The 21,346-nt window shown below is 40.2% G+C and overlaps 1 protein-coding gene across 1 annotated transcript in view; it reads left to right on the top strand.

Moving 5' to 3' along the window:
* Positions 1-7,723: 7,723 nt before the first annotated feature.
* ANKUB1 (ankyrin repeat and ubiquitin domain containing 1) overlaps positions 7,724-21,346 on the top strand; it is a 30,990-nt gene continuing 17,367 nt past the window's right edge. The window contains exons 1-3 of the mRNA XM_086388572.1: positions 7,724-7,933; positions 9,236-9,379; positions 17,659-17,875. Of these exons, the coding sequence (XP_086244698.1) occupies positions 7,844-7,933; positions 9,236-9,379; positions 17,659-17,875 (451 nt within the window). The 5' untranslated portion in view covers positions 7,724-7,843. The remainder of the gene's footprint in view (positions 7,934-9,235; positions 9,380-17,658; positions 17,876-21,346) is intronic.

Below are 21,346 nucleotides of genomic sequence, written 5' to 3'. Positions count from 1 at the left end.
TCTCTTCACATTTGGTGCCAAGTAAAACTTTTAATTAGGCACACTTTACGCTTAAACCTTTCCAGTCTTTCCTTTCAACATTGGTATTTCCCATATCAAACTCTCTATCCCCAGGAGATCAGTGCTCTTAAAATATTCCCAGACTTTTCCTTGTTCCCCCTGCTCCCTTCACTAATAATAATAACAATAACAGTAGTGGCAACAACACTATTTTAAGCTCTTTTATATGCTATGTTATAAATCTCATAACAACCTTAGGTCCTACTATTGTATTTCTTTTCACAGATCAGGAAACTGTAAGGTTCCAAGAAATTAAATAACTCATCCAAACACACACAGCTGTGAGAAATTAAATAGACCTCTTGGGCTCTGAAACTGGAACTTGAATGCAAGTCCATCCAAAAGGTTCAGAGCCTGAACTTTGAACTGAAATGACAAACAATGAGTAGCCAGTATAACAGGAGAGAGAGGGCTCAAGTTGGAACCAAATGACTCTCTCCTGTATAATCTGGGCCATCAATGCAACTTCTTATTCATAGATTCCACCACATTCTCTGTCTATGCCTAGCTGTCCTGCCTAATAGCACCCCTTATCTGAGCGTATGCTTCTCTCTGAATACCTAAAATTTACCTTAGATCTTCAAAGCTCCACTTCCAGTTAACTATCCTTTAGAAAACTTGTTAGAAAATGAATACAGTAGTACTAGCCTTGTTGGAGTTGCATGTTTTATAAAGCAGCTTTCAAAACCACATCTTAAATGAAAACGAAATTTTAGATAATGAAAAGAATGATTGAAAAACTTGATGGTCAAGGGAAATCTTTCTGCTGCTGCTTCTGATGCTAAGTCGCTTCAGTCGTGTCCAACTCTGTGCGACCCCATAGATGGCAGCCCACCAGGTCCCCCTGTCCCTGGCATTATCCAGGCAAGAACACTGGAGTGGGTTGCCATTTCCTTCTCCAATGCAGGAAAGTGAAAAGTGAAAGTGAAGTCGCTCAGTCGTGTCCGACCCTCAGTGACCCCATGGACTGCAGCCCACCAGGCTCCTAGTACCCCTCAATTATGACATCTCGTAGACCAGTGATCCTTAAACTATTATCATAGGAACACCTGAGCATTTATCCAAATGCAGATTCTGGTTCCATCACTGTTCTGCAAAGGAGCCTGAGAGTCTATAGGTCCAGCAAGTGCCCAGGTGATACTGGTACCGCTGATCACCAGACCAAACTTCTAAATCATCCATTTCTTTTAGAGTTAAGTCCATTTTCTTTCATCTTTGATTATTTTCTTGTTTTTCTTTGCTAAATAGCAAATTTGGGAAACAGTAAGATCTGATTTTTAGTTTCCTCTTTGTCTGACCTAAGAGGATATTCCTTACTTCCTTGCAAGTTCTGTGCTTATGAAGATGTATTATATTTAGCTACATATATCTAAGGGTTTTAGGATTGCCCAAATGCACATGATTGTTTTTCCAGTTAAAATAAAAATAATCATAAATTACTTTCTTAAAAAAACTAAAACAGTACCTTAAAAGAATCAGGAATAATATAAGGACAGGAAGAATATTGAGAATTAAGAATTCTACTTCCTTTTTTCAAACTTGTTTTTATTCTCAAAAAACTGGCCCATTTGAAACATAAAGTGCAACCTGTCACTACAGACAAATGCTTTCTGTGAAAGCCTTTTTCAGTTATCAAGAGCTACTCAAAAGTGGTAGCAGTACAGTAAATCATCACGTCTATTCTTAGTTGTAACAAAGACTACTGGTTCTTAAACTTTTCAGGGGTTAAGAAATATGAAACAAGCTTTGTGGTCAAAACAAGCTTGCATCTTTTATATTTATTTTTTAATAAATATGATTTCAAAAACTCATGAATTTTAAACTTAAGGTAGCTCATTTTACTTTTATTAAACTACAAATGAAAAATGCTTATTGATATCAGTCATATAACAATGGATTTTGCTTATGTCTTTTACCATATTCAAGAAAACTAAGGAATGCAAGATTGAAATCTGTTTTGTAAAACTATTTCTAGTGAAATTTTAAATAATAGTTTTCTTGTGATTTTCTTTGTATTTAATTGGAAGGCAGCTGAATCAAAATATGTTTTTCTTTATAATTACTTTTTAAAAATTCTCCATATAGCTTTTAGTTCCTTGCCATTTAAAGTTTGGTCCATGAATCTGTTAGAATTGAAAATCTCAGGCCCACTTGAGAACCATTCAATGAGAATCCATATATTAAGAGGATTATCAGGTAATTCAAATGCACATTTATGCTTTCTTAATGCATAAATGAAAAGTATTAATGCATAATGTATCATTAATGCATATTAATGCATAATGAAAAGAATGGAATTCAGTAACATATTTTAAAAGTTACAACTATAAAAGCATAATTGTATATTAAAAACAGATGCTATCAGTTTTTCTCAACACATCAGCATTGAGAATTTTCAACCCAAAGCCTATACTACTAAGGTAAATTTTACTGTAGAGCACCATTGATTACTCAGCATTCCTTTACAATACTATTTACCATGTGACATTAAATATATATATATATATACACACATATATATTACTATGTCTATTTTGGGGGGCTGTGCTGGATTCTCATTGCTGTGCAAGGGCCTTCTCTAGTTGCGGTGTTGCGGTGGGAGGGAGCTACTCTCTAGTTGTGATGCACAGGCTTCTCACTGCGGTGACTTCTCTTGTAGCAGGGCTCGGGCTCTAGAATGCACAGGCTCAAGTACTTGTGGCACATAGGCTTAGATGGCCCACTGGATGTGGAATCTTCCCAGACCAGGGATTGAACCTGTGTCCCCTATATTGGCAGGCAGATAGATTCTTGACCACTAGACCACTAGGGAAGTCCTGTATTAGATATTTGAAAGTTGCTACAAGTAGATCTTAAATATTCTCACGATTAAAAGAAGTAGTGTGTGAGATGATGGATGTGTTAATTAACTTTATTGTGGTAATCATCTCAAAATCATCTCAAAATGGTATATACATATACCATTACACCTTTACATTCAATAAAGCTGGGGAAAGCCCGTGTTAGGATTTTTTTAATTTATGTTTTAAATTTATATACTAGCTCAGGAAGTTACTTTTATATTAACTTTAGAATGCTTCCCTGATGGCTCAGATGGTAAAGTATCTGCCTACAATGCAGGAGACCCAGGTTCAATCCCTGGGTTGGGAAGATCCCCTGAATAAGGGAATGGCAACCCATTCCAGTATTCTTGCCTGGAAAGTCCCCTGGACAGAAAAGCCTGGTGGGCTACAGTCCATAGGTTGAACTACAGTCCATGGTAAAAGGGTTGGACACATCTGAGCAACTAACAACTTCACTTGACTTTTCACTTTAGAAAAATTGATGACTTAATGGTTTTGAACCTTTCTTCTGAAGTCATGGTACGCAAGTCCACTTCTTCAAGTCTTTTATATTTATTGGTTAAGTTTTAAATTTTATACACTTCTTACATGTTTCCTGTTGTTTACTCCTAACATATTATCTTTTTTTCTTCTTATAAATGGAGTATTTTCTTCCATTATATTCTATATCAGTCATTTGTTTCTAGAAAGCTATTAATTTCTGTGTATTAATATATATACAGCCACCTAGTTGAATTACTTTATTATTTGTAGTAGTCTTAAAAGTTCAGTACTTCCCGGGTGGTCCAGGGAAGGTGGTTAAGAATCCACCTTACAATGCAAGGAACACTGGTTTAATCCCTGGTCACGGAACTCAGCTCCTACATGCTACAGAGCAACTAAGCCCATGCACCCCAACTAGAGAGTCTGTGTACCTCAACAAAAGATCAATACCGTTTGCTGCAATTAAGATCCGACAGAGCCAAATAAATAAATAAATATTTTTAAAATTTTTGATTGCCATGATTTATTGGTTTATAATTATGTCTTCTATGATGGGGTAATTTTACTTGCCCTTTTCAATTTTATTTCTCTTGTCAGAACATTTTGGCTAAATGGTCAAGATGGTAGAGTAGGAGGACATCAGCTCCTCTCAGGAGCACATCAAAATTAAAACAATTTACAGAGCAACTACAGATGAGAAAGACTGTAATCTAGCAGAAAAGATCATCTACACCTAAAGATATAAAGAAGGAACCACAAGGAGATGGGTAGAGAGGCACTATAGTCAAAATTCAAAACCCCTGGGCAGGTGACCGACAAATGAGAGATCATGACAATTGTAGAGGTTCTCCCTGGGGAGCAAGGGTTTCCAGTCCCACATCAGGCTTCAACCCAGGGTTCCCACACTGAGAAGATGAGCCCCCAGAACATCTGGCTTTGAAGGCCAGAGGGCTTATTTTTCAGGAGAGCTAGAGGATGGTAGGAAACAGAGACTCCATTCTTAAAGCAGGTACAACAAAATCTCAACACTCCAGGACCCAGAGCAGAAGTGGTAATCTGAAAGGAGCCTGGGTCAGACCCACTTGCTGATCTTGGAGAGTCTCCCAGAGTCAGGAGCAGCTGAAGCTCACCCTGCTGATAGCCACTTTGGGAGTTCCATTCTACCAGGAGGGCCCTGGTGCTGGCAAGTGCCAATTTGGAATCCTTTCTCTAGCTTACCCAAACTGGGACCCAGCCGCAGCCACCGGTACAGTAAACACCGTACATACTAGAATGCCTCAGGCCAGGCAACTGGCTGAGCAGGAACACAGCTCCACCCACCAGCAGGGAGGCTGCCTAAAGGAACCCTTGAGTCCACAGTCTCCCTAGGACACAGCCTGGTCCATCAGAGGGCTCAGGACTCAAACCCACACACAAGTGTACCGACACTAAGCCCAGGTTCCCTACAGCCAGCAACCACAGGACTCTATTCCACCACCAAAGGACCAGCCTCACACACCAGTGGGCATGAGCCCCAGAAACCCCTGGGCCCCAGCTCTGCCCACCAGCAGGACAGCACCAGTTCCAAGACACTTTGGATCCCTCAACTAGCTGCCCTGGAATCTAGCCCAATCATCTGTAGGCCAGCACCTGCTTTAGAACACCCCAGAAGATGCAGCCAGCCATGTCAGGAAATGAGCCCACCCACCAGCAGGCTAACACTAGATCTGCCCCACAATCACTTACTTCAGAACCAGTTTTCACTCACCAGTGGGTCAGCACTGGCCCTGGGGCCTCCTGGGGCTCTTCAGCCAGCACCTCAGGACCCAGCCCACCAACCAGCAGCTGGCAGCTCCACACAAGTCAGGGCCTGGCAACCAACTAGACCAGAGGCCAATCATGCCTACCAGAGCTAAGCATTTACTCCAAAGGCCAAGTCCACAAAACTAGAAGACAAAACTATACATGGGTAAGAAAGTAAGCAGCTCAGGAAATTATAAAGTACTTGGTTGTGATTTCTTAACGCATATGAGCTTCTTTCTGTTTCCCTGGTGGCTCAGCTGTAAAGAATCCACCTGCAATGCAGGAGGTGCTGGAGAAGCAGGTTCGATTCCTGGGATGGGAAGATCCCCTGGGGAAAGGCATGACAACCCACTCCAGTGTTCTTGCTTGGAGAATCCCGTGGACAGAGAAGCCTGGTGGGCTACAGTCCACAGGGTGGCAAAGAGTTGGACACGACTGAAGTGACTTAGCATGCACACATGACCTTTAAGATTCTCTGCCCTAAGTTGGTCTCTGGAAGCAGAGCCTGAGACAGGGGTTGGGATGTGTGCCAATTACCGAGGGAGCACTCTTCAAGAAAACCTGGGATGTCTCTGGTGGCGCAGTGTATAATAATCGGCCTGCCAATGCAGGGGACATGGGTTCAATCCCTGATCCAAGAAGATTCCTCATGCCGTGAAGCAACGAAGCTGGTGAGCCACAACTACTGAGCCTATGTGCTCCAAATACTGAAGCCTGTGGGCCTAGAACTTGAGCTTCACAACGAGAAGCCTGCGCAATGCAATGGGCACCACAACAAAGAGTAGCCTCCACTTGCAGCAACTAGAGAAAAGTGAAAGTGTTAGTCACTTAGTCTGCTCTGATGATTTGTGACCCCACAGACTATAGCCCTCCAGGCCCATCTATCCATGGAATTCTCCAGGCAAGAATACTGAAGTGGGTTGCCATTCCCTTCTCTGGGGGATCTTCCCAACTCAGGGAGGGAACCTGGGTCTCCTGCATTGTAGGCAGATTCTTTACTGTCTAGACCACCAGGGAAGTGCAATTAGAGAAAACTCCATGCAAAGCAACAAAGACTCAGAGAAGCCAAAGATAAATAAATAAATAAAAAGAAAAGAAAACCTTAGAAAGGAAGAGAATTATGCAGGATTGGGAAAAAACAAAGAGCGAAGGAAAAATGTAATCTCAGTTAAAGTCCAGCTATGGCCTGTTCCGCAGGGATTCTTTGCAGAATTTTCACCCCTTGATGTAAGACAGTGGGCTACAAAATGACTTCTGAGGTCAATTATTGAAGGGAGTGCTTAGCTTTCCTGGCAAGACAGCTCCCATCAACTGTGGGAAATTCTTTGGAAAACATGGTGTAGCTATAAGCCTTTAGCAGTCAACAGTAACTGCAGCTGGAGGGGGTGAGGGAGGGTAAGCAAGATACCAAAACAGTGTTAAAACTACTTCCTGTCTTAATATTCTTTCAATCAAAATGTTGAAAGCATAAGAAGGTATCATCACATTGCAACACTTGAAACATATGAGGCAAAATAATCAGTTTGGGGATGAAATCCTTTACCATTTTATGTTTTCCGTTTTCTCAAGTTTCTTATAATTGGAACTCAGACTGGGAATCAGAATAGAATTAATCAAGAGTTAAATTTACTGAGCACCTATCATGTGACTGACATTATGCTAAGTGCTGTTAAGAATAAAAAGAAATGTAAGATAGGGATTCTGTCCCAGATTGGGAGGAATTTCAGGAAGAAAACAGGATTTATGTATATGAAAAAATGATCAGACATAATAACATTAAACAAGGTGTATAATACTGTGGATTTCAAAGGAGAGTCAGAATTAAGCTCCAGTAAAATGCTTACTCTATAAACTTGAGTAATAGTGCTTAATATGTTTGCTCATTTTTTTGAGAGGGGTTTGAAATATTTTCCACCAACACTAAGGGAAGTTGAAGGAGATAACAATGGTAAATTGTTCTAAATAACATAAGGGCAAGGACTAAAAGAAATACCAACTGTATTGTGTTGTTATTGGGCAGATCCTATTATGCAGAGAAGGGGAAACCACAGAGTCATTTGCCTACACATTCATCTCCCTGGTGCAAGTGGGTATTGTTCTGTACCCCGTGGCAGGATTAGAAATACCTCCGGGGAGCAAGTACACAAAATTGTTATGGAAACCAGAATGCTTCAGCTCAGAGTTATTTACAGAGAACTTCCAGGATGGTCACATTCAAGAAAATCAACTCTGTTTTGCTTTACTCTGTGTCAAGGCATCCCAATCAAATACCTCTTTCAAAGGGTCATTTGGTCAGTTGTACTTGGGCGACTGTGGATTCAAGGGTCAGTGGATGGTGGTCACATCACAAATTATAATTCACATGTGGCATTTTTGTGTTACATGCTTGACACCTGCTCACACTTGCCTCAACCATTGTCAAGCATGCTGGTTTCCCTAATAGAGGAACAGGTGGCTGTTGACTAATGCCATCTGCAGAGATTCATTTCCTCCACCGGAGCTGCTGCGAGTGTCACCCGAGACTGCGGCACTGCACGACTGCTCTCTCCACGTTCTCTCAGCTCGCCTTCGAGGCTGGACAGTAACAGTGGCCCCGGCCATCATTTTTAATTGTGAATTGAGATTCTCCCAGCTATACAATAGAATTTTGGGGAAAAGCTTCTTCTTTTGAGAAAATGAGAATTTTCATAGCCTTTGAGGGATCTTTTGAACCGTTTGATGTTTCAACAGACAAAACTGTGGAGGCTGTCAAGCTGATGATAAAGGTACGTATTTTGTCCCTGAGCCACTAAGATGTGTATTAATTTTAACTACGCAGTGAAGTTTAAACTGTATGTGGGGTAAAGATATTATTGGGTACATTTTCAGCAAACAGGGAAGTAAAACTACTTGAAAATATCATTGTTTGCTTACATAATCATTTGTTAGATAATGTTAACTGTAAATATGCTAGACAGGAAAATTCTCAGGGGGGGAAAAAGTTTAACTTCTCTTTATAAGATTCATAAGTTTGTGCATTGGCCAGATAGTAGTACTGCAATTCTTCATAAAAGGAGAAAAACAAAACACTACCTCTAGGCTAGGTAAGTAGAACATGCCAGTTATCAGACAATGGCTTGTGTGTAGAGCAAGCAACTATAAAGAACCAAAGGACTTGGGATGCAGAGGGGACTTTGGGGCTACAGTCTCACTTTGCATCCAGGAATAACTGCAGTTCAGAGAGGTTGACCATTTAACCTAGGATCACGGAGCCAGAATAAGAAATAATTTGGGTGCAGTACTTTTCTTAAAAGTTTCTTATAAATACTCACTCTAAAGTGGGAAATTAAGACAAATATTTAGGAACTGACCATCAAATGGTATTTAACTGGAGATGATTTATTCCCACTTGCTGAGGAGCATTTATTGAATCATAGTTATATGATATTTAGTAATTACTATGAGCTCTAAAATCTAGATCTTCTAACATAGAGGCTCTTAACCTTTATGTGTCATGGATCCCTTAGGCAGTCTGGTGAAGCCTATGGACTCCTTTTTAAATGCATAAAATAAAATGCATATCCACAAAAAGGAAACCAGTTATATTGAAATTCAATTTTCAAAAATTAGAAAACAAATTGGTGACATGTGGGTTTCCTTATTAACACAGCAAGTGTTTGAAGTGTGTCTCATAACTATTATAGTTTCAAAGGAGATCAGTATAAGTATTTTGAGATATCTGCAGCAACTATAATGGGATATGAAGCTATCTGTGATTTCTATTGGTGACAAAGTCACAGGAACAGGCAATTATGGCTACTTTAGTTTGTTGCCTATATACATAAGGAAAATTCCAATTTTATTTGGAGTTAATAAAACCCAAATACAGTTTTTCCCATCTAAATTCTATCCATAAACTTTTGGGAATATCTAAAGACTCTAAGTTAAGAACCCCTGTCTAAGACTTCTTCCTTCTCTCCTAAACAATTTTATAATACTCAGTGGAAAATGTAAAAGAAAAGAGATTACATGGCTGGTCTAGTAATGTAGAGATGTGCTGTTTTCATAATACGCTATTGATTTTAAAGGATTATTTCCACATTCCTCTCTCTGAAGATGAACAAGGCAGGAGGTATCTGGAGCTGACGTATGCTGGAGCAGCTCTAAAGGACAGCTGGAGTCTTGCTGATGTTGGAATATCTTTTTGTTCAACTCTCAAATGCTTTGTTAAGGTATGATGGATGAACAGAGTAACATTTGTCCAAGATGTCTACCTCATTTTGATAAACTTACGGACTTCCCTCGTGGCTCAGATGGTAAAGCGTCTGCCTACGATGCAGGAGACCTGGGTTCGATTCCTGGGTGGGGAAGATCCCTTGATCCACTGGAGAAGGAAATGACAACCCACTCCAGTACTCCTGCCTGGAAAACCCCATGGACGGAGGAGCCTGGTGGGCTACAGTACATGGGGTCCCAAAGAGTTGGACATGACTGAGCGATTTCCCTTTCTTATGGATAATACAACCAAAGTGATTTCATAACTTAGGAAGAGGTTTTCTCTTCTTGCTTTGCCCTCTCTTCCACTTGTAAAACTAGTCTTAGGCAAAAATCCATGCAGTAAGGCAAACAAGGCATGGAGACTGGATAGAGTTCCCTCATTGACCCCTTTTTTCCCTTCCCTCCTCTTTCCCCGTAAGTTGCCTGCCCCAAAATAGTCATCACAGAGCAACCCCTAAACCAATATGGAAGCAAGACCGAGGAGCAGATCTAGAATACTGATGTGAGAGAAAGAAGGTTAAGCCACTTCTTTGGGCTTACAGTGGATTATGGGAATGAGGAAAGGGAAGAAATTCTCCGTAACAATAAAAATGAAGGGGCAGTTTCTACACTCAAATTCATCAGCACAGCCATTCATGAATTAGCTGTACGTACAAACAGAGACAGCATTTTCCATTTATACTGTCCATAATCAGTGGTGCTTAATTTGGGATCCATGGCTGGGCTTTAAGAACAAAATCCTAAAATGGCAAAATATGCAAAACTATGTACCTGGAGACTTTTAGGGCGAAGGATCCTTAACTTTTAACAATTTCTCAAAGAGACAAGCAATATAAGAGTTGCTCTCTAAGATAGAAATAGTATTCAGTACTAGTTCTCTACTCCATATGAAAACACCAACCTCAAGGAACATAGTAAGGTACATATTCTTGGCTAAACAGGGCACTAATTTTCTCATATTTAGCATTTAGAAAATGTTAATGGTAGCTAAAGCTAACTCTTTGGTTTCATGTATTTTACTGATAGACTAACTGGGAAGTCTATTTTTAAAAGGAATATTCTAAAATATCTACTATTATGTAGTAAAGATAAGTCACAGAAAAATAAACATTGTTTGATCCCCATTTAGGTAAATAAAAAGACCATATTTTTATATGTGTTTGTAATATCTTATAAGCATTTGTTCATATATCTTTAAAGTTTATTTTTCATTGCCACAACATTTGTTTATAATATTATATAATTTTAATGCATACAATATTATATTTCTACTTTTGTAAACTCTATAACATGCTTGTCACTAGAAATTTAGTTTCCATTCATCTCTGTACCACTGATCCCCTTTACCCATGTCATACCCCTTTACCTCCACTTCTTCCTGTCTGCTAACCACTACTCTGTTCACTGTATCTATGTCTTTGGTTTGATTTGTTCATTTTTTTGGTGTTGCTAGTTTGCTTTTTGTATTCCACATGGAGTGAAATCATATGATATTTGTCATTCTCCATCTGTCTGATTTTACTTAGCATAAAATCCTCTGGGTCCATCATGTTGTTGTAAATGGCAAGATTTAATAATTTTATGGCCAAGTAGTTCCATTGTACACACACACACACACAAATATATATACATACATATATATATACACATACATATATATATATGTATATATATATATATACACACATATATACACACACACAACACCACATCTTCTTTATCCATTCTTTTGTTGATGGGCATTTAGGCTTGTTTCCATATCTTGGCTATGGTAAATGATGCTGCAATGAACACGGGCAGGGGTACCTATATGTTTTTGAATTACTGTTTTGCTGTGCAGAGGCTTTTTAGTTCGATAGTTTGATGTAGTACTGTTTTCCCTTTGTTTCCCTTGCCTGAGGAGACATACCTAGAAAGATATTACTAAGACTAATGTCCAAGAGCATACTGCCTATGTTCTCTTCTATTCCATTTTATGGTTTCAGGTCCTACATTTAAGTCTTTAATCTATTTTGAGTTGACTTTTGTGCATGGTAGGAGATATTGATGTAGTTTCTTTCTTTTTTCTTTCTTCTTTTTTTGCATGTGGTTTTCCAGTTTTCTCAACATTTATTGAAGAGACCATCCTTTCTCCATTTTATATTCTTTACTCCTTTCGTGTAAATTAATTGTCCATATATGTGTGGGTTTATTTTGGAGCTCTCGAATCTATTCCATGAATCTATTTTTGTCAATACCATGCCATTTTTATTAATATAGCTTTGTAGTATAGTTTGAAACCAGAATGTGTGATATCTTCAACTTTTTTGCTCTTTTTGTCTCCAAACTGCTTTGGCTATTCAGTATCTTCTGTAGTTCCATATAAGTTTTAGGATTTTTTTGTTGTTGTTGTTCCAGTTCTATGAGAAATGTCCTTGGGACCTCGATGGAGATTGCATTGACTCTGTAGACTGTTTTAGTTATTATGAACATTTTAATAATGTTGACTTTTTTTCTAAATACTTAAGTGTGTATTATGAAGCAAGAACAACATTCTCTTACAAAACTATGGTAATACTCAAGCCAGGATTTTCAACATTGCTGAGATATAATTATCTAACATAAGAATTGGCAAAGTTTTGTTTTTTTTTCTTTGCAGAAGGTTAGATAGTAAATATTTTAGGATTTGTAGGCCATATACTCTCTGTCACAACCAGTCAACTTTAAAAAAAACTTTATTGGCGTACAGTTGATTTACAATGTTGTGTTAGTTTCAGGTGTCTGATCATACTGATTCTTAGAATTAATGGATTACCTTTCTATTTCTTTGTGTTGTCTTCAGTTTCATTCAACAGTTTTAGAGCTTTCAGTGTACAAGTCTTTCACCTCCTTGGTTAAATTTGTCCCTAGGTATTTTATCCTTTTCATTGTGATTATAAATGGGATTGCTTTCTTAATTTCTCTTTCTGCTAATTCATTGTTAGCATTTAGAAATGCAACAGATTTTTTGTCTTTTATTTGTTCTTTTTTTTTCCCTTTGGATGGTAATTGTTCTGCTGGTTTCTGCCATACAACATGAATCAGCCATAAGTATATATATATCTCCTCCCTCTTAAAGGGCAAGGAGAGGGTGGGATGAATTGAGAGAGTAGCATTTTAATATTTACTTACTTATTTGGCATTATACAGAGACATTACTTTGCCAACAAAGGTCTGTCTAGTTAAGGCTATGGTTTTTCCAGTGGTCAGGTATGGATGTGAGAGTTGGACTGTGAAGAAAGCTGAATGCCGAACAATTGATGCTTGTGAACTGTGGTGTTGGAGAAGACTCTTGAGAGTCCCTTGGACTGCAAGGACATCCAACCAGTCCATTCTAAAGGAGATCAGTCCTGGGTGTTCATTGGAAGGACTGATGTTGAAGCTGAAACTCCAATACTTTGGCCACCTGATGTGAAGAGCTGACTCATTTGAAAAGACTCTGATGCTGGGAAAGATTGGGGGCAGGAGGAGAAGGGGATGACAGAGGATGAGATGGTTGGATTGCATCACTGACTCAATGGACATGAGTTTGAGTAAACTCCGGGAATTGGTGATGAATAGGGAGGCCTGGCATGCTGCAGTCCATGTGGTTGCAAAGAGTCAGACACGACTGAGCGGCTGAACTGAACTGACTTATTTGGATGCATTGGGTCTTTAGTTGTGGCACAGCGGATCTTCACTGTGGCGTTTGGGTTCTCTTATTGTGGCACGTGAGCTTAGGTGCCTCAGGGCATGTGGGATCTTAGTTCCCCAACTAGGGATCGAACTTGCATCCCCTGAATTGCAAAGTGGATTCTCAACCACTGGACCATCAAGGAAGTCCCTAGATCTTTGAAAGTTGATTTTGTACTCTGTAACTTTGTTTATTATTTCTAATAGCTTTTTTTGTAGAGTTGATTTTTGAAAGTTGATTTTGTACTCTGTAACTTTGTTTATTATTTCTAATAGCTTTTTTTGTAGAGTCTTCAGGCTTTTCTCTATACAAAATCAAGTCATCCATAAATTGTGACAGCTTTACATCTTCCTTTCCAATTTGAATGCCTTTCATCTCTCTCTCTCTCTCTCTTTTTTTTTTTTTTTGCTTAATTGCTCTGACTAGAGCTTCCAATACGTTGCATAAGAGTGGCAAGAGCGGGCATCCTTTTCTTGTTTCTTATTTTAGAGGTATTGTTTTTATGTTTTTGAAAGATACCTAATCATCAGAAAAGGAAATAAAAACAATTTCTTCTGCTTTTCTCCCTCTAATATTCAGAAAATAGTAGTATAATACATTTAAGCAGATTAAATTCCATGTTATTTCTTAAATGTCTTTCAAGCGACTTAGCAGCAGCAGTATAAACTACAGGGAAGGCAATGGCACCCCACTGCAGTACTCTTGCCTGGAAAATCCCATGGATGGAGGAGCCTGGTGGGCTACAGTCCATGGGGTGGCTAAGAGTCAGACACGACTGAGCGACTTCACTTTCACTTTTCACTTTCATGCATTGGAGAAGGAAATGGCAACCCACTCCAGTGTTCTTGCCTGGAGAATCCCAGGGACAGGGGAGCCTGGTGGGCTGCTGTCTATGGGGTCACATAGAGTTGGACACACTGAAGGAACTTAGCAGCAGCAGCCACAGTATCAACTAAGTATATATATACTATATAGTATAAACTTTTACTTAGCTAAGCACTGACTTTATTTTCATTATTTAAAATTTTTATTTATTTTTGACCAGGTAGTACATTCACATGGTGCTCAATTCAAATGTTACAGAAGGATATACAATAAAAAGTCTCTCTCTTACCTTTGGCCCCCAGTTTCCCTCCCCAAAGCAACCAATGTTCATAATTTTACTTACAAAAATATTTCATATCTTCTGCCAATTAAGCATCATCCATCACAGTGATACAAGCTGCCTTTGCACTGAACTCTAAACCTTCCCTAAAGTTCTAAACTACTAATGACAAGAATCAAATGTAGAGGTACAAGACTCTTCCAGAGAGTCCAGGAAGAATAGGATTACAAGTCACAGGACTGGCTAACATGAAGGGTTTAGTTAAAAACCCAAGTTCCACAGATGCTTAATGATCTTTATTTTCTCCTTCTCTGGCAGAATTATATTTAGAGAATTTCCCCTGTGGCTTAGCAGTAAAGAATTAGCCTGCAATGTAGGTTTGATTCCTGGGTCAGGAAGATCCCCTAGAGGAGGGCATGGCAACCCACTCCAGTATTCTTGCCTGGAGAATCCCATGGACAGAGGAGCCTGGTGGGCTACAGTCCATACGGTTGCAAAGAGTAACTGAGCAACTGAGCATGAACGCATGCATGAAGTAGATCTATGTATTTTCTTTACTGAAAAGTAAGACACTTTGTATGTACCTCTTACCACGGTGCCTTGGTTTGCTTGTAAAGTGGAAAATCTAATTTTACATTTGTCAATAATGGTTTGTTTATGGAATTGCTTATTTAACAGCATCTGACTTTCTTGGGTATAACTACCAGTGTTTCAACGTTCAGAACATTCAGGGAGGGATATTATATAGATAAATGCCTTTTTTATAAATAGATAAGGTGAGTCATCAAGTTGCTGTTAATCAACGGTTACCTGCTCCTTCTCTGTAAAACCAATATGAAGAAGCATCACCAATTGGTATGCCTCAGTAGAACTTAAACTGTTGTTCAGTTGCTAGTTTAGTTAGTTCAGTTCAGTCGCTCAGTCGTGTCTGACTCTTTGCCACCCCATGAATCGCAGCACACCAGGCCTCCCTGTCCATCACCAACTCCCAGAATTCACCCAAACTCAGGTGATGCCATCCAGCCATCTCATCCTCTGTCGTCCCCTTCTCCTCCTGCCCCCAATCCCTCCCAGCATCAGGGTCTTTTCCAATGAGTCAACTCTTCGAATGAGGTGGCCAAAGTATTGGAGTTTCAGCCTCAGCATCAGTCCTTCCAATAAAGTCATGTCCAGTTCTTTGTGACCCTATGGACTACAGCACACCTGGTTTCTCTATCCTTCTAAAATGGGTTAGTGAACTAAAATGGGTTAGTGAACTTAATATGGGTTTCCTACAAAAACAAAGCTATAAAATGGTAAAAATACAGAGTTAAAATAGCGCAATGAGAACTGTGTTCCAGATGTGTTATGAATTATTTATTCAATACATATTTATGGACAGTCCACTCTGTACTGGGTACTAGTCTAGGCGCTGGTGACAACAATGAACAAAACTCAAGCGATAGTTTCCAAAATACCCAGGTTAGCATGAAGGAGGCAAATATTTATTCATATTCTGAAAAGTACCTTTTAAACTTATTTTTATAACATCCAATAGCAGTTAGTTAGTTATTAAGGGTGATTTGGGGCTTTGCTGTTTTGTTGGTACTTTCTGCATTTAATTCTAAATATAAATTAAAACCCAGATCAAGGGCTAACTTTAGGGAAATCAGAGTAATCATAAAAGAAATAAGAAATAACTATCACATAAAATATAATTTTTCTCTCTTCCTCCCTATCTTTTTATTCAGATTTCATAGGAATTTCTTCCTGGCTATAAACGTCATATGGGTTAGGAGCCTTGATGGAGCTATAGGAAAACAGGAGCATGATGAAAGACAAAGGGTGACTCCTATGTCCTTTCAGTGTTCACTGAGGGAGTTTATGAGGAGCTGTTGAGGAAAATGGTTCTAAGCACTTAAAATTCAGCGAGCAGCTCTGCCTGCAGATTAGCTCAGCAGAAGAGAGCTGAACTGCTCCCGGTGATCTGAGTCCCTGAAATAGACCTCAGATAAGAGCACCACAGCCTAAGTGATCATCAATAACACTACTCCTTAAAGGCTCTTTCAGAGATATCTGCATGTTGCTCACATTGTGGCAATGTGTTATCTGGGAGGCGCACAACGAATTTCAGGTATTACAAACCTGAAGCAGGGAGGGGTTCCTGCAGAAACCCAAGACAGTTCTGATAGGAAGAAGGGGGAGGGGAGCAGGAGTTGGGCAAGGGAGCAGTGACGTTGGAGCAGTCCCTTGAGGAACCTGGAGGCAGGCCAGCTTCCCAGTTTTGCTCAAGGCCCTGTGAAACCAGTTACTGGGACCCTGGGTGGCAGCTCCATGAGCTGACACCTGCTGTGGCAGCATCACGCTAAAGAAAAACAAGATCTTCCTGAATCCATTAAAGAGAAAGTAAAGCCAGTTTCTTTTTTGTTGTGGTGGTTGTAAACCGAAAATTTTAGTAACCTTTCCTTCCCACCCTTTCCCCATTGGCCCCTTTTGCTACATTTTTTTAGTTCTGGTCTGATTGATTTAACTGTCTTAACAGATTAATATTCTCCTAAACATTCCTTCTTAACTCTCAGATATCTGAGTTCCATCTTAGATTACAAAACAAAAGGAGCAAAGGAAACTTTTGTCACTTTTATTTAGTGAAAAGTGAAAGTGAAGTCGTTTAGTCATATCAGACTCTTTTCGACCCCATGATATGTAGCCTGCCACACTCCTCCATCCATGGGATTTTCCAGGCAAGAATACTGGAGTGGGTTGCCATTTCCTTCTCCAGGGGATCTTCCCGAGTACTTCCCTTTTTAAAGCAGTAAAAGTAAATACATGCAGTTATTTGGAAACAAACAAACAAAAAAAAAAGTCAAACCATACAGAAGAAGAAGAGCATAAAATGATAAGCAAAATTCTACTCCTACCCTGAGCTCAGTCCCACTCCCCAGAGACAACCTCCTAGAAAGAATTTAATTGGCTGAGGTTTAGAATCTACAGTATTTCCATATTAAAGTACATCATGATGGAGGAACTGTTACTAAACTAACACCTCCAGAAGCAGAGCATGGGATATATGATCACCACTCCTCTTGGTATCTGGGCCCATAGGTAAAAAGTAAGAAGGGACTCAAAGCCCTGCCAAGTCTCCTTCACTTTTCTCAAAGCCATGCTAAGTCGCTTCTTTGTGACCCCATGGACTAGGCTCCTCTATCCATGGGATTCTCCAGGCAAGAATACTGGAGTGAGTTGCTATATCCTACTCCAGCAGGGCTCACAAATATCTTCAGACAGAAGCGTGATACTCAGGCCAGAAGTCAAGGCACCTCAATGGCTCTTGCTTGCAACCTTAGTACCCCTGCTGTAGGAGCTAGAGGCACTGACAGCAACACTCCAAGATGCTTGTCCCTCATCCCAACCCCCAGATAAGACGTATTCCTGAGTTCTCTCCTTTTCTCTTCCCTTAGGAGGAAGATAAGCCCACTCTCTGTGTGTTCAACGCTGTGACCCAAGAGACCATGGCCATCAGGGAGGACATTTCCCTTCTTGGTAAAAAAGTGTCTGATCTGAGAACACTGATAGCTCTGAGATGTGGCTTCCCCGTGAGTGTCTTCTGTCTTCGGACCCCAGAGGGACTGGAGATGTACGACTGCAACCTGCTCAGGGACTACCAGACAGAACTCGGTACCCCCCCACGACGTGTGATAGCACCTACTGCTCGGCACTCGGGTTCTTTGATACCAGATGCACAACAGGAGCAGGGGTTGTTTCTAAACTAAAACCTCTATAGGTGCAGTGTGGATGTAATTATCAAATTTATGTAAATTACCCCACTTCTTTGGGGGGGTATCCCTGGTGGTCCAGAGATAAAGAATCCACCTTCCAATGCAGGGACACAGGTTCCATTCCTGTGCAAGGAACTAAGAGCCCCACATGCTTTGGGGCAACTAAGTAAACCTGCTCACCACAACTAGAGAACCCTGCATGCCACACTGAAGACCCAGCACAGCGAAAAAAAAAAACAACAACACACCCCTCTTTGGTGTCTGGGTCTGTAGACTAAGAAATAAGAACCTTCTCACAGTCTCAAGAGATTCCCCAGTGGCTCAGCGGTAAAGAATCCCCCTGCAATGCAGGAGATGCAGGAAATGCAGGTTCAATCCCTGGGTTGGGAAGATCCCCTGGAGGAGGGCATGGTAACCCACTCCAGTATTCTTGCCTGAAGAACCCTGTGGACAGAGGAGCCTGAAAGGCTACAGTCCATGGGGTCCCAAAGAGTTGGACATGACTGAGCACGCACATACTACACTACAGAAGTGGCATTTGTCTTCAAGCAGCTTATGACCTAGTTATTTAATGAAATGACAATGGATAAATGAGAAAACCATGGTGACTTTTCTTCAGGCTTGTGCTGCTCAGGTCATGATGAGACACTTTAGAGATTGAGGAGAATTCAGAAATGGCCTGGTCCAACCTCTATTTTTGTTTTTTTTTTTTGGGGGTTGCACCATGTGGAATGCAGGATCTTACTTCCCCATGAAGGATCAAACCTGTGCCACCTGCAATGGAATTATGGGATCCTAATCATGGGACCACCGGGGAATTCCCCCAACCCCTAATTTTTTATAGATTTAAAGAAAACAAAAAGATTCTATATGCTTAAATTACTTGCTCAGGGTATGTCAAGGATAACACACTTTAAAATGATCCTCAAAGAAGGAGGTGCTGAAGTTGACATAAGTAGACAGGAGTCAGAAAATGATACAGAAAACTGTCAGAGTCGGAAGCAGAACAGGGATTCCGCATTGTCACAGATGATGAAGAGACTGCTGGATGCTGGTAAAAGACCAAAGATAGTGTATGATTAAAAACCTTTTGTTCTGGCTTAAAGGTCATTGGTGAGCTCAGAGAGAGCAATTCCAATAAACCGGATGGAGACAGAAAGGTTGCAGGCATTAAGAAGAAGATAAGTAATACAGGGATAAAGGGCTCTTTTGGTGATAGAATGTCTGAGAATTAACTTATCAAGCATTGATCAAAGCTAATCATTTCCTAATGTTTGTGATTTTATAATTTTATGACTTCAGGTTTAGTGACACGTTATATAGGTCCAATAGACACAAACATGCACACACACACACACACACATACACCTTTTCTTGAATCAACCTATACAGGGCAGAATGACGCCATTTGGTACTTCTCACTGTGAACACCTCATGGCATGTATTCATGGCCCAGACTGAGCATATCACATCTGAGAGACTATGCCAAGAAAAGGCTCCCGTCAGCTCAGGCCTCAAAATCTAGGTGGGCTCCAGGGCCCCTCAGCCAGACTTTAGGCCAGTCAGAGACCTACTGTGCCATTTTAATTCCTTTTATATATGAGGAAAGTGAGGCTCAGAAAAGTTAAGTGACCTTGTTCAAGGTCATATGGGTAATGAGTAGTCATCTCACATTCAGGGTTGGGCTCTTTCCAACAACTTCTACTGTCAACCCAGTGTCTTTACTGATACCTATTTTATTTGTGCTCTTTAAGTTCTGATCAGTGTTCTGTTTTGATTTCCATTAAGGGAAACCCAAGCCAGAGACATGGTTTCCACGTTCAGAAAGAAAAAGCCCAAATCAGACAGGCAAATACTGTCCCCAGAGTATGCATGAGGAATCCAGGAACTTGGGATAGAGGGACCACACAGGGAGAGCATGGAGACATTCCCTAGAACGGGCACTGTTGCTTGCACTTGCTTTCCTGCGTAGGTGAGGCATGGTAGATGGGTTTGGAAGTAGAGAGTGGGTGGATCCAGGTTTTGTAAATATATACAAGTTGGGGAATCCACTTAAAAAAATTAAGAGTAAAGAATTAGACAGTTCACGTAGGAAGAGTCCTTTAAGTTTAAGTCTCATTAGTTTTACTTTTGGTTATAAATTTTAGTTGTACTTTCTGGAGCAACAGAGCACTTTAAAAATAAGTAGCTATTTTCTAACAGAATTCCTAAGCTTATGAAGGAATTTAATGTGTGACAAAGGAGGCATTACAGCTCAATTGGGATGGAAAGATTATCTAATAAATGGTACTTATTAACTCTCCTAGAAATTTGCTAGAAATGCCAAAGTTAAGCATTAAGAGAAAAACTATCTATTGTCACCTTTGATCTTTGAGAAATTAGAACTGCTTTACTACAAAAAACTGAAATTAATAGTTAGAATACCTGTAACATTTGTTCATGAAAAATACTCTGCTGGTGAGGGTCCTGGAATAGGCAGGTAAGTCTGGATTAACAATTGGTAAGATGGAAGAAGACAGAAGGTGAACCTTAGGGGGATCCAGCAGGGCCCTGGTAGGTGAATCACAGCACCAGGAATTTTTTTTGTTTTGTTGTTTGGTATTTAGTTGTCAAGTCCTGTCGGACTCTTTGAGACCCTGTGGACTATAGCATGCCAAGCTCCTCTGTCCATGGAATTTCCCAGGCAAAAATACTGGAGTGGGTTGTCATTTCCTTCTCTGGGGGATCTTCCCCACCCAGAGATCCAACCTATGTCCCCTGCATCTGAGCCACCAGGAATCAATGAATGAATGACATAACAGGTAGGAAATGAGACAAGCTGGTTGCTGACACTGGAGCCTCTGTCAACATGTAAGAGAAATCTAACCCCAGAGACTGGGATTCAGAATAAGAATTCTCCAAGTTCCAAGCTCAGAGAACAGAGATGGGATCTCAGTTCTGAAACCCCAAAGGTAGAGTAGAATAATGAGACTTGTGCTCTGAGGCATAAGATGGGGGCTTGGTCTCTTATTCCTGGAGGAATAAGGCAAGTTACTAAAACAGGACAACATCTGAGCAGGATAAACAGGAAGAGCAACTTTCCACCAAACTTCTGAGCTGCTGGTCGGCAATCTTAACAAATCCTCTGCTACTGAAATTCAGACTGTTCTAGTCATTCAAATGGAGACTATGTGGCCTCACTGTGGAGGACCAAGGGGCCTGGGGTAGACTGCTAAGCTAAAGCCTTTCAATGCTCATGTGTGAGTGATTTTCAGAAATTAAAAACATAGTAAGTCACTTAAGTCAGGAGATGATATCAATGCACTTGGAACCGTGTTTAAAGTCTCTTGTTTCTAGTGCTAGTCATAGAAATCCAATATTTTAAGATTTT

The sequence above is a fragment of the Bos grunniens genome, chromosome 1 (genome assembly GCF_055505025.1).
Source record: "Bos grunniens cultivar Pamir isolate PY7600 chromosome 1, Bosgru_T2T1.0, whole genome shotgun sequence".
Taxonomy (NCBI): Eukaryota; Metazoa; Chordata; class Mammalia; order Artiodactyla; family Bovidae; genus Bos; species Bos grunniens.
Note: the sequence above shows the minus strand (reverse complement) of the source record. Positions and strands in the feature narration are given on the sequence as shown.